This window comes from Sesamum indicum, linkage group LG9, assembly GCF_026168435.1.
Source record: "Sesamum indicum cultivar Baizhima isolate 11 linkage group LG9, ASM2616843v1, whole genome shotgun sequence".
In the NCBI taxonomy this organism is placed as follows: domain Eukaryota; kingdom Viridiplantae; phylum Streptophyta; class Magnoliopsida; order Lamiales; family Pedaliaceae; genus Sesamum; species Sesamum indicum.
In genome coordinates this window covers 20,623,585-20,644,172 of record NC_142665.1, presented here as the reverse complement: position 1 = coordinate 20,644,172, position 20,588 = coordinate 20,623,585, and the positions used below count along the sequence as shown (strand labels likewise).

Here is a 20,588-nt window from a genome sequence, read left to right as displayed (position 1 = left end):
TATAGCAATTTGTCTACCTGTACTTTTTAAAATGAAGCAATTTACCTCCCTGTATAAGGAGGAGGTAAATTGCTTCATTTTAAAAAGCATAGGGGGATATATTGTTGTATTTTAAAAAATATAAGGAGGTAAATCGCTATTTATTTTCTCATAAGGGGAAAATTTGCTCATTTGGATATCACAAGGGGGTTGCTTTCATTTTTTCCTAAGTTAAGAACTTTTTGCTTTTTTCTGAAGGAATTTATAAACTTCTAAAATCTTATTTTTGGATCTTATACAAATTTATTTTCTAAAAAATTATCAAAAACTTTGCAATATGTATAGGTCAAACTACTAGTAGCTTTATGATATTTTACATAATTATAAATACATCCTTATTATTTGAGAAGTTACAAATACCCGCTAATTTTAATGTCTATTTAAGAACGAGTTCATTCCATAAGCCTTCATCGGGTTTTCATCTTAAATTTTTTGGTGACTGACCAATATATTCTTTTAAATTACCAATTATAATTTTACATATTTATTATTATTTTTTTTGGAAATATTTTATGGGCTAATATGCTCTATGAGTCATTTATTTTACTCACACTCAATTTTTTTTTAAAATATTTTTCAAATTCCTCTTATTTAAAAAATATAAAATTAATAAGAATAAAATAGTAATATCTAACTCAATGTTTAAGAACTATATAATTATTTTTTATTCAATAAAATTATTTATAATTTTTTAAGTAATAATAAAGTATTTATAATTATGTGGTAACTTACCCTATAATATATCCATATATATTTGCATACCTTTGAATTTCCACAGCCTCCAAAACAAAGAATCACAAGCCTAATTTTGTCCATTGTGGCAATATGGGCCAGCCCACTAATGAAGGGTACAAAACTTGGGCTTATGTAGGGTTTGGAGTAAAGGCCCAAAATGATACTAAAGCCCGTATCAGGCGAAGAACATGAACAAGGAACCGGCCTTTTTTACTTTTTTTTAACGGAAAAGACACTGACTGACGGACCAAAAAGTCTACAGTAGACGACAAAGGTCAGTTTGATTCTGCTACAGATTAACTGATTCGGCAGCAATCAATACCATACCATAACCGCGTCGTGCCCGTTAGGACACCAGCTCTGCTTGCTTCCTCGTAATCCCGAACTTTTCAAACAGCTTATAAGGTCTTGAATTCAGAGGAAAAATATACATTTTTTTTTCTTTTTTATCTTTTCCATTTGGGTTCTTGATTCTTGAATTCCTAGCTTCATAGTTCTTTCTCTTCGTTCAAGATTCTAGATTTTCCGACTGCTTCTTTGGGATTTCTTTTCTTCTTTTCTATTTTTGGAGGGATGAATCCGAACTGGGAGCTGAAGAACTGTTGTCAGCATGAACAAGTAGTGTTTCTTGCCACCATTGGCATCTTCACTGTTGTCATTTTAGCTGTAAGTCTTTGCTCCTTTGTGTGGTCTTGTCTGGTCCTCTTAGAGCAGTTTCTTGTGTGTTCGTGTTAGTTTTTGCTGCAGATTCAGTTAAATTAGAGGGCTTTATGCAAATGTATGTATTCTGCACTTGAGATTTTGCTTGCTCCTTTTGTAGTTTGTGCAGCTTTGTCTTACATTTCAGTGGGTTCTTCCACTTGTCTTAAGGGGGAAGGCAGCTAATCTTAGGCAGAGGAAACTGGGCGGTGTCTCAGTAAAATTAGCACTGTATTGGTGAACTGAGCCTGTTTTGACATTCATATTGATTTAAATTGATGTCAATGCTGACGAAGTAAACCATGCTTGAAAGTAGTTCAAATGCATATACTTAGCTCCAATTTTAGCTTGGTTAAATTAGAAACAAGAATGTAAAGTAGGAGGCCACAACCTACTCTTTTCTTGATCTGCATTTGCCAGACGAAAGCTCGTCAAAGATAGGCTTTTATAGAAATGAGGCTGTGCTTAAACTGTTCAATCAAGTTAGTTTAGAGATCTCCGCATTTTTCTTGAAAAAATGTTACAAAACATAGTTCTGGTTTCGGATCGGAGGTCTCAAGTATACGGTAGTGGGAGATTCTTCTTTTGGCCGAGTCCTGTTAAGTATAATGTATCAACTGTTAACTTTAAGACATCCATCATGTTTTGCATATTTTAGTGAGCTATTTTTTGTGAAATAGCTCCTCAAATTTTCTCTTTTTAACTGATTTAATTATGTGATGACTGACAGTTATGGAGGACATTTCTACTGACGCCTTTTAAGCTCATCACTGTGTTTCTTCATGAAGCAAGCCATGCAATCGCTTGTAAGCTTACATGTGGTGAGGTAGAAAGATTTTTGCTTGATATTTTTTCTGTAAATGGGCTTAAAGCCTTCTTCTGATATGTTGAAGTTCAAGTATACTTGTCGTGTATTTAATTCCTCGACTGACTTTATATTGTCTTAAATTTGTTTCGTCGGATATTGGTTATGTTCATGTAAAATGCGAATACTGTAAGTTTTCACATATAATAAATACGGATTTGCTGTGTACCTGTTTGGTCATCTAGGTAAGTAATCAACGGAATATGACTTTGACGTCCTAAATTGTCTCAGAGAGTGTTTTTTGAAAGTTACATATTGCAGTTGCTTCAGAGTGACTCATTATGAGCTCTATTTACTTGACACTAGAGAATTCTTGTTCAAAAAAACTTGGGCCTCATTGGAACATACATCTTTCAAGTAACATATAATCCATTTAACCCGAACATGCCGTTGTGACTGTTCTTGTTTATTAAGCTCTATTCTTATGAGTCTGATCTCCTGGTACATGTAGGTAGAGGGCATGCAAGTGCATGCTGATGAAGGTGGCATGACTCAAACACGTGGTGGTGTGTATTGGTTGATCTTGCCGGCTGGATGTAATAATCTATTTCTTCAAAAATTTCCTTCTTTCTTAGCATGTTGCTTCCTTCTCATTCTCTAGTTTCCCTCAAGTAACAATCTTAATTGCCGTGCCCCTTCTTCATCCTCTTCGTTTCTGATCTTGTCTCTGAGATTACATGTTGATTTATAATTCCGGTTCCTATTACAGATCTCGGTTCATCATTTTGGGGTATGGCTCTCATACTTGCATCTACAAATCTTCTCACCTCAAGGATTGCTGCCGGTTGTCTAATACTTTCCCTTCTTATTGTCCTCTTCATTGCAAAAAATGTAAGAATACAAGAAAATAGTTCCTGTATTTAGTATTGCATTTTCACATATGGAGCATGTACGGAGTACAACTCGGAATGGTCTGGAGTTATATGTTATTTTTTATGTCTTATCTTCTTAACTTCCTTTGATGTTCAACAGTGGACACTCCGAGGCCTTTGTATCGGTAAGTTATTATCACTCTCGCACTTGACATGCAGTAAAACTTTTAACAGTTCAAGATCTTAATTTCTCCCATAATGTTCTTTCCAGGATTTGTAATTTTTATTGCTGTCATCTGGGTTTTGCAAGAAACAACCAAAGCCCGTATTCTTCGCTACCTTATTCTCTTCATTGGTACAGGCTTGTCCTTATATGCTTTTACTTCTGTACTATGAAGCTTCATTTCATTAGATTCTTTTCATGTTGCTTATGCAATGTTGTCTGAATGACAGGTGTTATGAATAGTTTGTTTTCAGTCTATGGTACGAACTCCACCTTCATTACAAAGTGAAGAAAGTCACTTTATAGCAGGCGTGATATGATTATATCTTATGATGCAGATATATACGATGATTTGATATCTCGAAGGGTTCACTCCAGTGACGCAGAGAAGTTTGCAGAACTTTGCCCCTGCCCTTGTAATGGTGTCGGATGGGGAGTCATTTGGTATGCATATATGAACCCTTCAATCCCAGACTATGTTCAAGGTTTTAAAGGTCGCACATAGTCTGCTCGCAGTTGTACTTACCGGTGAAACCTTCTTGCAGGGGAATGATATCCTTCATATTTCTCTGCGCAGCAATATATCTCGGACTTGTCATCTTGTCTTGAGGTACTTTATGCATTGTTCCGTATTGTTGTTGGTAGGGTGAGTTTTACTATACATTACTTGCGAACCACAAAATCAGTGGTAATATTTGGATACGGTAAAACATGTTCGGCTGGAAAGTGGAAACCTATGACACACAGATCAGACGACGAACCATAGAATTTCTTTGTTATAGGAACTAAGACATAATTTCTTCTTGATGGAAATAGCAATCAATTCGATGAACTATTGCTGCATGCGGTGGTTATTGATTAAAAGATCAGGAAACAGCGAATATGGATGAAAACAAATATAAATATGTAATGAGATTTCAGTCTTGGCCGTAATGAATAGTTTTTCCTCAGTGTTGCAACATATTTACCGACTGCGAAATATACGTTCAAACGTCACTAACATGGAATGTGGCAAGCAGTCTATCCTTTTGCTAATCGCATTGTTATTTGCCACTTTATCTGAAGAATTCCTGCCAAGGTTGCTCTTTCTAGTTTTGAAGAAAATCGATGTTGGAGTGTTGGATGTTTTGGTTCTCACATCCTGTTTTATCCTCAGGGTTAAAAATCATGGACTTGGGATGCATACTGAGGAGTCAAGAGAGCAAGATCATCACCAACTTCCATTTTTCTTCTCATTGTTTCAAATAGTCTGAATTGTATACAGGAAATTATATGTCAAAATTCATTTTTGGCCGCAGGGCAACATTCTTTCAATCCTCAGATAGACATCTCTGTTTTATTGCAGCTGTTGCTATCATTGTAAATGATAGAACTTACGTTAGACTCTGGTCGGATTCAAATGGGGTAATGCAGGACATCCGCTAAACCTTTCAACATTGAGAACAGATTGTGCACTGCAGCAAGACTTGTTAATGTGTTGGAATATGACTAATTATCGCACACAGGGAAAAAACCATTACTAAATTAAGAAATCTCATCCTATATATATGTAAGGGATAATGAGTTGTTTACCCATAAATTCTTGTACTTTTCATTTGAACTATCTTTGATAACTTGTTCAAATATCAATTTTAAATTTTGACAATGTTGATTGTGTTGTTAATTATCACACGTTGAAAAAACATTACTTACATTGAGAAATGCCATCCTATATTATATGTAAATATATGTGAGAGGGAGGAAGAGATTTCTGAATTTAAGTAAAAGATTTTAGTGGGATTTTATTCTTGGTGAATTATTTCATTTTTCTTTTGAATAACTTTTTTTAATTCCTTCAAATGTCAATTTCCGAATGTTGATAATGTTGGAGTTCAAACAGAATTGAGAATCGACTTTGAAGGTTTTATAGAAAAATTATACCTAAGAAATGAGATCTTAATGAGATAATCTGCCAAGATTGAGGTTTACATGAAATATCTAATTATCCCACATCGAGAAATCATTACTTTTGTGAGAAAACTCATCCTATATGTATGTGAGGGAGGAGTAAAGTCTTTTTATCAACCATAGTAATGTTTTCTTGACGAAGTTTCGTTTTGAAGAAGTACTGAATTTTCCTTTCGAATAATTTTTGATAACTTGTTCAAATATCTATTTTCAAAGATTTGAAAATTGATGTTGAACTGGTTATCAAAAATTATTTCTAAAATGGAAATAAATCACATGGAAAAACATTACTTAGGTTGGGAAATCTCATTCTATATATATATATGTAGGGGGAGGGTGAGAGTTTTCTAGGCTAGGATTTGTTTTGTTCTAAGAAGCGAGAGTTGGGGGAAAGTTTAGTAAGTTTTTTTAAGTCGTTTGGTATTGGAATGGGCATAAATATTTGGTACAAGCACAATAGATTGAGAAGAAAAAAAATAATTTTTACATATTAATTAATTTTTTTTATTTTGTATTAGATAATAAATAAATTAATATTATACTAAAATAATTTTTAGTATATAAAATTTTTCAAAAAATTTATTAATAAAAGTATTCATCTAATAAGAATAAAATATTTTTATTAATAAAATATGCATCAAAATAAGTATTTTTAGTTTACTCTAAACTATTCAATCTAATAAAACAAAAATGACTATCAATGTCCTCAAATATAAATATTAAATTCAAATGTCATCAGTGTTATCAAGAAATGATAAAAGTATTGGAGAGAAATGATGTATATGGCTAATAGAGCAAATAATACAAAATATACATTTTTTTGTCTTTTTAACTTTATATGGTTATTTTTTCGTTTCATTTTAGACGAAAATGAAATTGAAACCCGCCCAATTAGATATTTTTAATATTTCTCCATCTTGGTAAATTATCTCATGAGATCCCAATTTTTCCTCAGAAACAATATTTATGACACCTTTCAAAGTTGATTTCTAGTTTTGTTTGGACTCGAACATTGTTAAAATTTGAAAATTGACATTTGAAGAAATTATCAAATATTATTCAAAAGAAGAATGAGATAATTTACCATAATGAAAATTCATTAGGAAAATATTACTTAAGTTGAGGTAGAAAGTGAACATTACTTAATTTAAAACTCTCAATACCTCTATACATACATGAGGCAATTTGGCATTAGTAATCATGCGGTTATTATCAATTGCACATATTTCTTCAACATTTGTGATTTTCTCTCTTTTTTGTAATATTTCACTTTATTGTCTTTTAGTAATTAGTGAAATTTAAAATTTTAGTGTTAAAAAATATAGATATTAATGACAAACTCATTTATTTTTCAATAGCTATTAGTAGGCCATATTTGCTCTGTTGCCGTTCTAGCTACAACAAATACTTTGAATTCATGATTGGTAAACAACTTGAGCTGATTGTCTGCGGCTCGAAAATTTTAACCAAGTTGACATATTACATAAGAAACTCAAGACTGCCTATCTAATCATATGTAGAACAGGTAATACAACGTTATTTAACATGATAAATCATACAAGACATTAACGCTTAGCCAAACCTTACAATAGGTTGATGAACTAGTGTTTATAATTCTCTTGAGAGGAAACACTACAGATTTACGGTAATGATAAACAATGATGACCTGAAACTCAGCATACGGTCATGTCGCATGGTGTCCAAGTGTTCCAGAGAACTACTGTAGTTGAAAGAATTTGAACGAGCAGTCGATCAGAGCATTCCTACATCAAACTTGTTGCTTCAGTTAAAACGTTCTGGATTTGATAGCCCGACAAGCAGACAGTCCAATTTCCATTGAATAAGCTACTCCTGCAATCTCTGTAATGCAAAAGAAACCTGGAGAATCATATGTCCAGATCATCATCAGGGTCTTCATCTGAGTCAGGCATCTCATCATCTGAATCACGAAAATATATGATCTCGCCTCTGTTAGAGTCCACTTTCGGAACCGAAGTGTGTTGCGGTTCAGCTTTGTCATCATTGAGCGATTTTCGACCATCATAGATTTGAATGGTTTTGCCATTTCCTGAAAGCAAAATTCACGGCCAAACATAAAGCTTAGACAAACATAGTTAAGTACTACCACAAAATGAAAAGATTCTACCTCATCCAGTTTTGTGAAAATTAGATGTGATACATATAAACACTTGACTTAAAATGCATACATACCCTGGTGCTCAAAAGGAAGAACAACTTTTGCCCTGTCATTTCGCTCCTTTTCGGACAACTGTAAATTGAACTGGACCTGGCAAAAAAAGAACCAACTTCTTACATACATCCATTATTCATTTTTTATCCTTCATTTGCATGCTTGAGAGAAATTATGCATTTACATCTACATCTACATACTGTGTATTTGTATCTAATTTGCCATGCATTAGACAGAGCTAGGGAGTAATCCTATGAAGTTCTAAGCAAAGATATACCATCAACCTACCTTAGGCACAAGGCTTTGAGCAGTCATTTCATCTTCAGAAGACAGAGGTGTAAATTTGATGCCTGATTTCTCAACAGAAAGCTCCTCAAACTAATAAAAGACATAGGATAATATAAGATCTCCTGATTGTTAAACAAGTACAAACATGAATGAGCTAAAAAATATAGGCATATCAAATATATACAAGAATATTTGGGTTTGTCACACTAGGGGGAGGAGGGAGTACCATCATTCTAACACGCCCGTTTCTACGTTTCACGCGCACGCAGAACTTTCCTCTTCTTAAATTTTGTTCCATCAAAGAAAGGTTCTCAGAGTTTCCTCTGGGTCCATCCACCGATTGAATGATTGGTTCTATAGTAGCCTTCATAGAGGACATATACTCGAGAGCAGCAGTAGCCCGGGTCTCATGCATATCCAAATGTAATAACCAAAACAAGCTAGAGACTATATCTGCAACCAAAAGAAAAGAAGTATCCATATCCACTTAGGATCAACCTAAAGAAGATTCACAAGGCCACGAACAGGAATCAATTTTATTTGACACAAAAAACAATTCAGAACCAATCGTATAATTTTACATTGAGTTATTTCACTGGAGTTCTTCTCTTTCCTCTCTGTGTTTACCAGAATTTGTTGTCAATGGTAAGACAACATTGCATTCCCCACATAACCAGTGGTGGGCAATGGTATGGTTACCAAAATTAGGATCTGGGGTTTCTTCAAGGGACCTAAGATTCATGAGATAGTTAGCTCGAGGAAAACCACCAACAAGGTGGAATTGATAAAATTCAGGATACAAAGCTCTGATCCTTTTCCTTTTTCCTCCTCTTTGAGTAACCTATGATCAATTAAAAGAGATACAAGAAGAAAGATATAATGGACCACCATGAGTCTTCTGAACCATGCAACTCAAACCCCTATACATAAGAAGCGTGATCATGTGCAACAAAAATATTTCTATTGTTACAGACATAAGACAATGCTTTTTGACTATTCCTATGCTCCAAGTTTAACCATTAACTGGACATGCTATGAACGTAACAAGGCTGACATAAAACTCATTAATTCCAGCATAAATTAATATCATCTGTCTAAATAACTACAAGAAAACAAATTTACATACCATGACTCCGAAGATTACTTAAAAGCGCAGCAACTGACGATACAGATGTATGTCTTAGCAGTGAACTAACCTGAAACAAAACAAGAAGTGTGCGCATTGAGCATAGGTTAGTGGACAAATGATTCTGTCTGTTTACTCTATTGTCAAATTTCTGCAAGCAAACAACTGCTGCATATCCTGGTAGTTAAATCTTAAGATGCCAAAACATTCTATCATTGAAAATCTTGCAGCAGTAAGGCTGCCCCCACTGTTCATATAAGCAAGTTTTCTGTTCCTGTAGGAGTATTAAAATATTATCACTTGAAGTGAATGAGTAATTCCATTAAAGATTAAGATTTTGATCGGTGTGCCCTATTTTTGATATAACTATTAGAATATAGGCGTTCCTTATGTTTCTGTGCCATAGAGATATCAGACAAAAAAGGATTTTATGTTCGCAAATTTCAGCATAGCATGGTGTTGGCAATATACACCTCAGAATTTCCATTCACATAATGATACGAGAAAAAGAAGGAAGCTCCTAGAGCAAAAATCAAATTACCGAGTCTATGGCAACCGTAAACCGCCCTTTTCCATCTCCAGACAATTCTGCAGCACTACAATATGTTATCACAAAGCAACTATTTATATTACCTAGTACATAACATCAAATTGGTAGATTATACCAGTACTAGTACCTTTCCCAAGTTCAATAATTGATGAAAATAACTCATCCAAGTTCTTGACATTTTTACATATATTAACAGTTAGTGAAGATCCAGAAGAGAGATTCCGTATGCTCCCACTATCCACAAGCTTGCTTCTCCAGCCCAACGGGTCGGTGCAACAATCCAAAATCTTAAACCTATTTAAATTTTCCAAATCCCCGAAACCAGGAAAACTGAATTACAACCAAAGAAACCATCCCACAAGCTTTTCAAACTTTAGGGGGTGAAGAAGAGGAAAAAGTAGTTCAAATCCCAAACCAGGTACTTGAAGTGACAACGTCGAATCCTTTGCTCTTCAACAATTGTTCATAGTATAACGGACTCCGGGACAACGCAACCAACACAATGCCACTGCCGAAACCAGAAAAAAGACAATTACAGAATTAGATTATGCGAAAAAGGATAGAAGACTATTACGAAGTTTAGAGCGTGGTTTAGGCTGACTTTGATTGAGATTTTTGGCAGAAAATGAATGAAGAAAGTTGGGAGAGGATGTGATCAAAAACAAAGGAGCCAAGGGGACAGCTGATGGTATCGTTGATAGTGAGAGCGGGGGCGTGCTCCCCTTCCAAACCGCCGTCTCGCAGCGTTCTGCAAATCCATTCCGCCATCTTTCCCGCCGATGTGATGGCTGTAGATTTTGGCCTTGGCTGGAAACTAAAACCCTGGTCTTGGGATTTCGAGTCTTTACATGCTAAAATGGAGGTTTCTATTTTATTTTTCAGTAAAAGCGCAAATCACAAATTGCGTTTTATGCTTAGGAGAGGTTTATTTCCACTTTCCCACCTCTATAGAGAAAAATAACAAGTCTTACTAGATGACTGAGTTTGTTGGAGTACTTTAGTTAACTACTAATATATTTGGACCAATTACATCAATCTGATTTATACATTAATATAATTAAATAATTTATGATAAAATAAGACAAAAACTTCGCACAAAAGAAATTTATTAACTTTAATTAATCATATTTCGAAATAAATTCAGAATTATCGGACTGCTTTTAAATAACACAAAAATCAAACCGATATAACATCTGGGCTTTTATCATACGTGGACCCAAAAGCTAAAGCCCATAAATGTAAAATGAACTAATATTCTGATTAATAGACAAAACTCAAAAGAAAAGGGACAAGTAAATACCTACAAACCTCAAGATGCATTATGGATCGGGTTAAGTCAGCTCGGTTCAAGATTGATATATTGGTCAAAGCTAGGCCCATCCATCTTCCACTGGTTTCATATATTGATATTTAGGATGGATCCGGCCCAGTGGTCCAAAACTAAGCTCAAATTAGCCCTGGTGGACGGGTTTGCGATAGAATTTGGCAGGTATGGTGCGGGTTCGGGGTGGTTTGATCGGCACCCGAGCGGGGTGTCGGTTTTGTTCTGGACTCGCCCCTCGTCCCGGATTTTATACAATTTATTTTTAGAGTGAGGAGTGAAAACTATATTAAGGTATTTAAATATAAATTGATATTACTTATCAAAAAATAAAATATTATTTGAATTTATTATTTGTATTATATAATTCATTGCAGAGTGCAAAATGATATTACTTAATAAGAAAATTAATAATTTAGATGAACGTATACTTTGTGTTATATAATTCTATTTAGAGTGAAAACTATGTTAACGTATTTAAATTTAATCTGATATCACTTATTAAAAAAATAAAATATTAGTTGAATCATTAATATATTTAATTTTAATTAAATGATTAATTTAAATTATTTAACTATAATTAATAGTGGTTAACTAAATAATAAAATAATTATTTATAGTTAAGAGAAAAGACTTAAAAGTCAAAATTCAAAATTTCTCTTTGCAACCATGGCGGGTCTGGTCAGACCCGTATCAGCCCCCCCGCACCCCCCCGGTTGCCATCACTAGCTCAAGACCACTAGGTCTTTGGTCGGGCCCATTAGGCTATTTTTTTTTTTTTAATAATGCATGACATATAATTTTTATTTTATTATTTTAAGCTGATTATTCTAGTAGTTTTTTATACTTTTAATTTTTTTTTTTATCTTCATTGTTGTACTTTTAATTTTTAGTGCATTAAGTTATTAATACTCTTCGCTTATTTTTCCAAAAATTATTTTAAGTCATTTTTGAATTTGTTATTATCTAAATTTATTATTGTAAGTTTGTTAGTAAAATATTATTTAAGTTTAATATATAGTTTTAACTATTTTTCTAGACATAATTTTTTGTCTGATTTAATTTATTCTTTATTTATACATAAAAAAATCACAAATTTAAATAATTATTCAGAGAACATCTCAATTCATTAAAAAAAAAAAAAATCCAGGCTTGGTTCGCATCCAAACCGGGCTAATTAATTGGATCTAAGTCTAAAAATGAACCTAATAGGCGTATTAAAAATTCAGGACTACCACTGAACTGGCTATAAAAGGTAGTGAATTGATATTGAGCTGAGTTTTTTGGGGCTGGACTATACTGATTTTGGGCTAGGCCGGCCATTGTGCAGCTTGACTTCAAACTAAACAAACACTTTCTTTTCTGAGAAATGGTAATCATATCCTCGTTTTAATGAATTGAGAAATATATCAATTTAATTAAATATATTCATCGATTAAAAATAATAAAAAAATTATAATAATTTATATAAAATAAAACAAATATTCACACGTTCAAATGAGCTTGAACCGATAAGTTCAAGTTTATTCACGAGATGTCATCTCTTAACAAACAGTTCAAACACGTTTATAAATGACTACGTTCCGAAAGAATGCAATTCGGATTCCCTCCTCCCAGCTAAATAAATCAATACAACTTTGAAAGCATTTGGGATCCGACGAGATGTACTATACTCATTCCCTTGTCCACATCTACACCTTATCGTACATTTCATAGAAACATCAGAATCTTACATGCCATTTTTCGTCCTTCTCTGCTGCGTTAAAAAATATTACCATTTTTTGTCGCCTTATAATTTTTTAAAATATCATATAAGACACTAGAAAACTCATAAAATTAAATATATATATATATATATATATATTTGGTAAAACAAAAAATGGTAGGAGTTTATTAGCTTATTTTAAAGAAGTAGAAGTTTCTAAATTATTTTTAAAAAATTTTTAAATTTCTTTCAATTTTGACTATTGATCACAAAATTGACAATACTAACATCTGATAAACTCTATAATTTTATTTTATCTAAATATTTCAAATATTCATCTAAATAAAATAAAATTTAATATTTTATGATTTCTAAAAATATACTATAAAATAAATTTAATCAAACACCCTCTAAGTTAAACCCCGGATAAAAAATCATAAAACAATAAACTCCCACTAAAAGGATGTCAAATTTGATGTCTGAAAACTTAGAAACATCCTAGGACCGTTGAACGTGCAATTTCACAATTTCTGAGTCTAAGTTCACATAAATAAATGGCATGCATTGATTTCCTATTACATTTTTTATTATATATTGGTGTCGCGCTAATTCAAAATTAAGTACACATCTTAATTTAAAATATATAATTAAATTAAATTATAATATGACACCAATTATACACGAACGTACGATAAAAGATCTCTCGACAACAAGAAGAAAATAGTATCTTGGGATTTATTATAGTTTAATAATTGTGAACCTAATTAACCTAAGGTTCAAGTCTGAGCAGTTCGAGAATTTTATATCTTTCAATTAAATTAAATGGAAGCATAAGCTAAAATCTAGTTGCGCCAACCAATTGCTACGCCTAACCACTTGGAATTCATTGAATTTTCTTTATTATTAATATTTAAATTAAAGGATAATTACTTGGCACATCTTAATTTATGATTATTTACATAAATAACTCTTTTTTTTTATGGGGGAGGAGGGGAGAATTACATAAACTGATCATGACAACCAAAATGTACGAGTAGATTGTGTATTGATATTGATATTTTTGGAAAGCGTACATGTTCTTTTTAAAAAAATAGATGTAATTTATGTAAATAATGAGTGTAATTATTCAAAATATAAAAATAATTTAAGTAAATAGATTATAAAATTAGGGATTGCAAATAAAATTATCCCTAAATTAAACGAGGATGATAAAGAATTCCCGAGGTTTGGCCACCCACAGAGTACAAGACTTTTGTGATAAGAGTACAACTACCGTCAATGGTTTCATTTATGATTTGGCAGCTTTCAGGGCTCCACTTCCCCCCAGTCACAGATTTTGTGCCCCACACTAAAATACATAACTAATTATATCACCACGCACTTATATAACGAAAATTGCGTTTCAACTTATCCACCACGTATCCACCGTGTTTTATTTTAGGAATTAGAGTTAGAATTATATGAATAAATTTAAAATTACGAGTCATTGTGAATCTACGGGTATTTATCACGTCTTATAAGAATTTATTGTTTTTAATTATATTAATATATCGATTGAACCGCATCTTATTTGAAATAATAATAATAATAATAATGAAAATATTATTGATGTGTGTGTATATTGTGTGGTCGAAGAAATCTCTTAAAAGAAAGGCGGGTTTGTGGAAGTGAGGGAAGAAGGCGCGTTTCAGGTTTATTGATGCCTCACGGGTTTTGTGATTTATTCGGATTACAAGCATATACCGCCGGGTGGAGTAACTTTCAGTTGAGGAAATGCGGCATCCGATACCCCTGAGAAGCACGCTTTTGCATTATTCTTGATACTGATTCCCAATCTTATTCAGGAAAACGACTTGGATTTCATGGACGTTAACCTTCGGAAGTCACCACTCACATGCAATTTTATTCATAAAATTCCAAATTATTGAAATCCTTTGATGCTAACCTCGGACCAATCCGCATTAGGGTGAGTCCCACTCTATGCTTCTCTTTATTTTTGTAATTAAAGCTAGAACCACGTTTTTTATTCTCTTTGCAAATATTTGTAGGGTTTTATATTAATACAAATTTTAAAAGATTTTACTAAATTCGGACTCGAATCATAATTTATTTTATAAAATTCAAATCAAACTTGCATAAGAAGGAAGAAGCTCAAAAAGTTTTTACCTAGAAGAAGTATAAAGACATCAAATAATCTTAATTATTTAATCAATACTACTAATAATTATTATTAAAAGCAGACATATAACTAATAATAGAATAATAGTTATATAAATATTAATGCAATTTCAATTTACAATCTTATTTATCAAACCTCAGTTCTACTGTATAAAATTATACGTGGCTCGATCTGATTGAAGGAGAGGTCCCTGAGGCAATCTTCGTGAATAAATATTTTGCCCGATCTTGACCTAATTAATTTTGATTTGTCTAAGGTGTAGCGTGGTGGTGCACACCTATTTTAATAAATAATATTTATTACATTTTTGGTCAATATTATTTTAAATTGTTGGGCTAAGTCAATTATATATAGTTTTGTGGATGACGTATCATAGTGATCATCGTGGTTATTTTAATTGTTTGATATTTGAATAGTTAGCTATTTAATTAAAAAAATTAATGCTAGGTTTGATCTCAATTTCTCGAACACACTCTTTTTATCAAAATTTTGCTGTGAATTGAAACACACTCGATTTTGGTAAATAATTTATATTTATTTTATTGAATAAAATATTTAAAATTGATAAATTAAATAAATTTTAGATATATATGAATATTTTTTAATAATTAATTAATAAAAGTTATTTATGAATGAAAAAGATGTAATATATATATATTTTTTTTTAATTTTATATATGATGAATCTAGGTTGGAATGTACTTCTAAGCTGTTTTCCACATTCTTCGAGGGAATCTATCTGAATACTTTTTAAATAGAGAATCTATTTTTTTTTATAGTATTCTTGAAAATAAAATAAAAATAAAAATCCAAATATAGGGTAGTTAAAATAGAAACTATACTATCCTACACCAACACCGACCATAAAAGACAATTATTTAATTATAATTTCAAGAATTATAATATTTGAAACATCATCCGTACTAGAAATCATAATACTTTTATTTTCTAATATTATACTTTATATAGATTTAATAATAATAAGATACGATACCATTTATTTTTTCATCTAATCTTTTCTAAGAAGAAGAAAGCTAGCTCCTCACAACAAGGGCACAAAGAGCTAAGAGCACCGGATTTGCGAAATTCAACTTAGAATAGACCTAGTAGTTCTCGGCCACCTGGAGGATTTTCATCTAATCTCTCAGACTATATCAAACTAGTTCATTCATCTATTGATTGGTCCTGTTTGACATCTAAAAGGTTAATTTCTCATTCCCTTGCCTTTGGAGCAGTAAAATAAATTATCACTAATAATTAACAATACGTGTATTATAATATATAATTGGAATAACAATATCATTTTATAAAAAATATTGTAATTATATATAATTTTTTATAATTTAAAAAATTATATTTAATAGTTGATGCATAGTGTTGATATAAGTTTTATAGTTGGAAGCAAATTAAAATTGAAGTTGATCCACAAGTGGGGTTCGGAATTTACAACTGTGGGCCCCAGCATGCTGACATTGCCTTGAAATGTGGACCCAAAACTGTCAACCCGCCGTTACTCTCCACGCCAACTGCCAATTTCGTCAACTCGCTGACGAGAGGAGCCGCACCGACTCACCGAGGCCGAGCCACCGTTACTTCACTGCCACTCCATCCATTTTAACGGTAACACCAAGGAAGACGTCTCTTCTTCCGTCAACTCTCTGTCTCTCTCTCTCTCTTTCCCTCTCGATCGTTGCCTTCAAAAAGCCAACTCCGCTTCCTTTTTCCAATGGACTCAACCAATTTCTCTGTTCTACTCTTCGTCATCTTCTTCTTCTTCTTCTGTTGCTGTCATCTTGGTTTCTCTTGCTGGAATACACTGCAATGGGAGCTGAGGTTCCAGGAATCGTCAAACTCAAGTGTTCTGTCAAGAACTATGACTGGGGTAAGGTTGGGAAGGAGTCGGCTGTGGCGCGCTTGTGCGTCAAGAATACTGGGGAGGAGACCGATGGTGATGAGCCCTACGCCGAGTTCTGGATGGGGACTCACGACTCTGGGCCATCATACGTTGTTGTCTCCGTGGAAGCGAATGGTGGGTACGCAAATGGTGGTTTGGAGAGAGAGGACGGACATGGTTGTGAGCGTAAGTGCTGTAATTTGGTTAGTTTGAAGGACTGGATTGAGCAAAACCCAAGTGTGCTGGGGGATAAGGTGTTGCGGAAGTGGGGTCCTAATCTTCCGTTTCTGTTCAAGGTAACTGGGTTCGGTGTTCTTTGTTTAGTATTGTTGTAGCCATATTTGCCGTACATGTTTCTGCAGAAATGAGGTGAAAAGTGTATTACTCGAACTTTCATCTAAGAATTTCAGCTCCTCATCGGATAATGGTTTGATGGACATAAAGATTTCCTATATGTATGGAAAGAAGTAAAATTCTACAAATTGCAGTGTTTTATCTGTTGAAAATTAAGGAGATCGATGCTTCTGTCTGATTTCTCTGCCTCCCTTTTATTATTTTTGGACATTCGTGAGTGTTTGATTGAGAATTCAAATTGCTTGTCCTTTTTCAGGTACTTTCAGTGGCAAAGGCGCTGTCCATACAGGCTCATCCAGATAAGGATTTGGCTGCAATCCTGCATAAGCAACAGCCAGAAGTTTATAAGGACGGCAATCACAAGCCTGAGATGGCTTTGGCGCTCACTGAATTTGAGGCTTTGTGCGGGTTTGTCGGTCTTGAGGTAGTATATTTCCCTTTATTTTGTGGGTTTATTGCAGTATGGGTTCTTTTCTTAGGAATTAGAAAATCAGTTACTTCCCTGAAAATGTTTTTGAAAAGCACTGCATACTTGAGTGGTTTGATGTTTGAGGGCCCTTGTTATTATGTGAAGAAGTATCACTGCACATATTAATATCAAGCATCTCTTGAAGCTTGCTCATATAGCCCCGGAATTTAATCGGTGTCTACTTATATATTGGCTTAAAAGCTATTAATTGAATGTGTTTAGATGCTATTTTATTCTATAACTCATTGTTTGATCTGATCGTGTTTGTTATTTAAATCTATGCAAAGCGTCTTGAGAAGGACTTGCCTGCAAATTTGAGGGGTGTGATTTATGAGTTATGATTATGATTTCTCCAATACTTGGTTAAAGTAGGGGGAAACAGAGCACTCAATCTGGTTGATTTTCTCTGTGTACACCCGCTGATGTTTTTGATCACTTGTTAGACTAAGTGACAAAAATTTTACGTGCTGGATTCCACTCTGGAATAGATCGACCAATTTGCTTAGTCAGTAAATGACATCAGTTAAAAGAACCTATTTGAGGAGTCGTAGCAATATCGTTCTTTTCCTCCTTATACGGTTACCCTTGGTGATGTTTCTTACGTTAGGTGACAACCGCAAATGGAAGTGAGGAAAAGAGAGTAGTTCCGAAAGGAGTCAACCCATTATGGGGAAAGGAAGAAATAGCTGGTTTCTGTTTCTAATTCCATCTAATAGGTGATTGAATTGCAATTTGTTTGCGGCATAACTAGATATGAGGAATTTCCAGCACCTAAGACATTTGAATAATCTGTATGTTTGTAGTTTTCTTTTATTTTTATTTTTTTGATATAGTCTGTATGTTTGTAGTTAAGACATTAAAAGTTTCCAAAAAAAGGAGTTCTAGTGAGCTTTAATACCATATTTGGCATGGGATTCATAATGCTGTGGATTCTTAATCACCTAACCCTACGAGCATATATCTCTGATTGATTGAGGATATTGCAGAGGAGAAATGTAATGTTAGTATGAAAAACTACGGTTTGTACTTCAGAATGTTTAAGATGTCTCATATTCTTCGAAAATTCAATGCATTACTTAGATGTTTCTCTCTTCTTTTTAGGAACTTAAGACTGTTGTTCACAGTGTACCTGAGATCATTGAAGTAGTTGGCAGTTCATGTGCAGAGCAAGTATTACACATTAGTGAAGAGGATGGAGCGACGAAATTGAAAGAGGTCTTGCAATCCCTGTTTACTAAACTCATGTCAGTTAGCAAGGCCGTGATATCTGAAGTAATCTCCAAATTGATAAGCCGGCTGAATTTAAAACGTGAGGTATGTGAAAAATATATTTCTGTTGTTTCTCACATACATTTATTTTATGCTTGAAATGATCTCCTCAGCATCTGAACTGATTTAATCATTCCACCTTTTAGCCCTCTTCTGCTCCTTTGTGCAAACATAGCCTGCAGTTCCTATTCCTGTTTGCATCTTGTACCAAGAAACTTGCTTCCTTTTGTTATTGCTCTTTAAATACCTCCGGAGAAAATTTCCCATGATCCTGAGGAAGTTTTATCGCATGGAGGACTCTGTAATGATGTATTCCCTGCAAGGAACTCTAGCGCAATGTGCAGTTCAGTCATCCAAGCAATTAGGGTTTGAATATATAAAACACTTGTGAATTGATTGTTTGAGTGGTACCAATTGAAGAGTTATCCCACACAAATTAGTATAACCACCCTTCGGGCCATGTAATCATATTTGCATGTGTTAATAAATATTTTCTGGTAAAATAATTGCATTTATCAACAGATTATTTTCTGATAGGTGAGGGAGCTAACAGACAAAGAGGAGCTGGTGTTGCGGCTAGAGAAGCAATATCCAAGGGATGTTGGCGTGCTAGCAGCATTTCTGTTTAATTATGTGAAACTAAATCCAGGGGAAGCTCTTTACTTGGGGGCAAATGAACCTCATGCTTATATACATGGCGAGTGCGTCGAGTGCATGGCAACATCAGACAATGTTGTTCGAGCTGGCCTTACTCCAAAGAACCGGGATGTCCAAACTCTCTGTTCCATGCTTACATACAAACAGGTGATGCCATGATGAATTGACATGTTATTGTGATGCCTTATTGATTGTTTAGTCGTCCGTTTATTATGTACTAGCTGATTGTAATTATGTTGATACTTCCGTCTAACCAGAGCTCCAGATTTGCTCTATGCATGCTTTTTATGCCTTAAGATAGTAATTAGCGCTAAGGGCCTACTTATTCTCTGGCCCCTTTAAACATGTGTTTTTGAAATTGTGATTTGTTATTTATATAATAAGCATCCACATCCCGAGTCTACTCTTCCCACCACTCCTCACGCGTCTAATGCAATTTTTCTTGCAGGGTTTCCCTGAAATCCTTCCTGGAGTTCCTTCGAATCCTTACACCGTGAAATATCTTCCTCCTTTTGACGAATTTGAGGTTGAGCGCTGTAATCTACCACAGGAAACATCTACTGTTTTCCCTGCAGTGCCTGGTCCTTCTCTTTTCGTGGTTATGACTGGAGAAGGAAAAATGCGCACGGCCTTCTCTGAGATGTTGATTGCCGAAGGTGATGTGTTGTTTGCACCTGCAAACACTCAGATTGCAACAGAAACTATTTCGGGTATGGATATATATAGAGCAGGAGTGAACAGCAGGTTTTTCGAGAAATCGGATGCTTCAGCACCAATCGAGCAGCAGTAGTAATTGGGAGTTCTTTCCTTTTCTCTCTGTCTATGTCTTGCTGCTCTTTTATGTAATAATATGAGCTTCCAGTTGTAAATTTTGCCACAAGCTACGTAATATATGTTAGTATAGGAATAAAGAAATATTTGTACGTCTCAGTGGTTTTGCACCAGACGGGATAGAAGCAAAAATAAGTCAACAGGGCGGCCGTTGGGTGGCAATAAATGTTGAATGTTGAGAAGGGTGTAACGATTAACTTCACTACTCTAACGACATTTTATTCGATATATCTCTATTCTTTAATAATCAATATCGGTTTCGTATGTTGCATGCTGCATTATCGATGTGTGAAAGATGATTTTCTCATCCTTTTCCTTAGTTATGCCTTTCACTTATTGTATTAAAGTTTTTACTGATATCTGCACCCTAAAATTTTACCCTTGCTCTTGTTTCAATTTAATCATGCCGAAGGTAATAATAAAATTCTCGTCTTA

General features: G+C 33.9%; 3 protein-coding genes across 5 annotated transcripts; 2 read left to right on the top strand and 1 right to left on the bottom strand.

Moving 5' to 3' along the window:
- Positions 1 to 1,086: 1,086 nt before the first annotated feature.
- Positions 1,087 to 4,816, top strand: LOC105177934 (uncharacterized). 3 transcript variants are annotated; one of them, XM_020698949.2, is made up of 10 exons: positions 1,087 to 1,440; positions 2,204 to 2,279; positions 2,790 to 2,874; positions 3,048 to 3,169; positions 3,311 to 3,335; positions 3,422 to 3,505; positions 3,604 to 3,633; positions 3,712 to 3,817; positions 3,919 to 3,983; positions 4,530 to 4,816. In XM_020698949.2, the coding sequence occupies exons 2-9, from the start codon at positions 2,256 to 2,258 to the stop codon at positions 3,980 to 3,982; spliced, it is 540 nt and encodes a 179-aa protein (XP_020554608.1). In that variant the 5' UTR covers positions 1,087 to 1,440; positions 2,204 to 2,255; the 3' UTR covers position 3,983; positions 4,530 to 4,816. The 3 variants fall into 3 exon arrangements, with proteins under 3 accessions (XP_020554608.1, XP_020554607.1, XP_011099548.1); XM_020698948.2 differs by having other exon boundaries at positions 2,204 to 2,294; XM_011101246.3 differs by having other exon boundaries at positions 1,088 to 1,440; positions 2,204 to 2,299.
- Positions 4,817 to 6,709: 1,893 nt separating this feature from the next.
- Positions 6,710 to 10,341, bottom strand: LOC105177935 (elongator complex protein). Its single transcript, XM_011101247.3, has 9 exons — positions 10,077 to 10,341; positions 9,891 to 9,983; positions 9,603 to 9,769; positions 9,467 to 9,513; positions 8,926 to 8,995; positions 8,026 to 8,252; positions 7,800 to 7,889; positions 7,532 to 7,607; positions 6,710 to 7,388 (listed from the first exon to the last, which is right to left on the bottom strand). The coding sequence occupies exons 1-9, from the start codon at positions 10,241 to 10,243 to the stop codon at positions 7,207 to 7,209; spliced, it is 1,119 nt and encodes a 372-aa protein (XP_011099549.1). The 5' UTR covers positions 10,244 to 10,341; the 3' UTR covers positions 6,710 to 7,206.
- Positions 10,342 to 16,370: 6,029 nt separating this feature from the next.
- LOC105177936 (mannose-6-phosphate isomerase 2) lies at positions 16,371 to 20,381 on the top strand. Its single transcript, XM_011101248.3, has 5 exons — positions 16,371 to 16,869; positions 17,184 to 17,351; positions 18,498 to 18,710; positions 19,203 to 19,469; positions 19,771 to 20,381. The coding sequence occupies exons 1-5, from the start codon at positions 16,501 to 16,503 to the stop codon at positions 20,110 to 20,112; spliced, it is 1,359 nt and encodes a 452-aa protein (XP_011099550.1). The 5' UTR covers positions 16,371 to 16,500; the 3' UTR covers positions 20,113 to 20,381.
- The last annotated feature ends 207 nt before the right edge of the window (positions 20,382 to 20,588 follow it).

Excerpts from the sequence above, each read along its gene's own strand:
- LOC105177934 (XM_011101246.3), top strand. The coding sequence starts at position 1,348 with ATGAATCCGAACTGGGAGCTGAAGAACTGTTGTCAGCATGAACAAGTA. Across the intron at positions 1,441-2,203 it reads TCACTGTTGTCATTTTAGCT|TTATGGAGGACATTTCTACT; the intron begins GTAAGTCTTTGC and ends GATGACTGACAG. Across the intron at positions 3,336-3,421 it reads ACTCCGAGGCCTTTGTATCG|GATTTGTAATTTTTATTGCT; the intron begins GTAAGTTATTAT and ends TGTTCTTTCCAG.
- LOC105177935 (XM_011101247.3), bottom strand. The coding sequence starts at position 10,243 with ATGGCGGAATGGATTTGCAGAACGCTGCGAGACGGCGGTTTGGAAGGG. Across the intron at positions 8,996-9,466 it reads TTACGGTTGCCATAGACTCG|GTTAGTTCACTGCTAAGACA; the intron begins GTAATTTGATTT and ends GTTTTGTTTCAG. Across the intron at positions 7,890-8,025 it reads ACGGGCGTGTTAGAATGATG|TTTGAGGAGCTTTCTGTTGA; the intron begins GTACTCCCTCCT and ends GTCTTTTATTAG.
- LOC105177936 (XM_011101248.3), top strand. The coding sequence starts at position 16,501 with ATGGGAGCTGAGGTTCCAGGAATCGTCAAACTCAAGTGTTCTGTCAAG. Across the intron at positions 17,352-18,497 it reads GCGGGTTTGTCGGTCTTGAG|GAACTTAAGACTGTTGTTCA; the intron begins GTAGTATATTTC and ends TCTTCTTTTTAG. Across the intron at positions 19,470-19,770 it reads CCATGCTTACATACAAACAG|GGTTTCCCTGAAATCCTTCC; the intron begins GTGATGCCATGA and ends TTTTTCTTGCAG.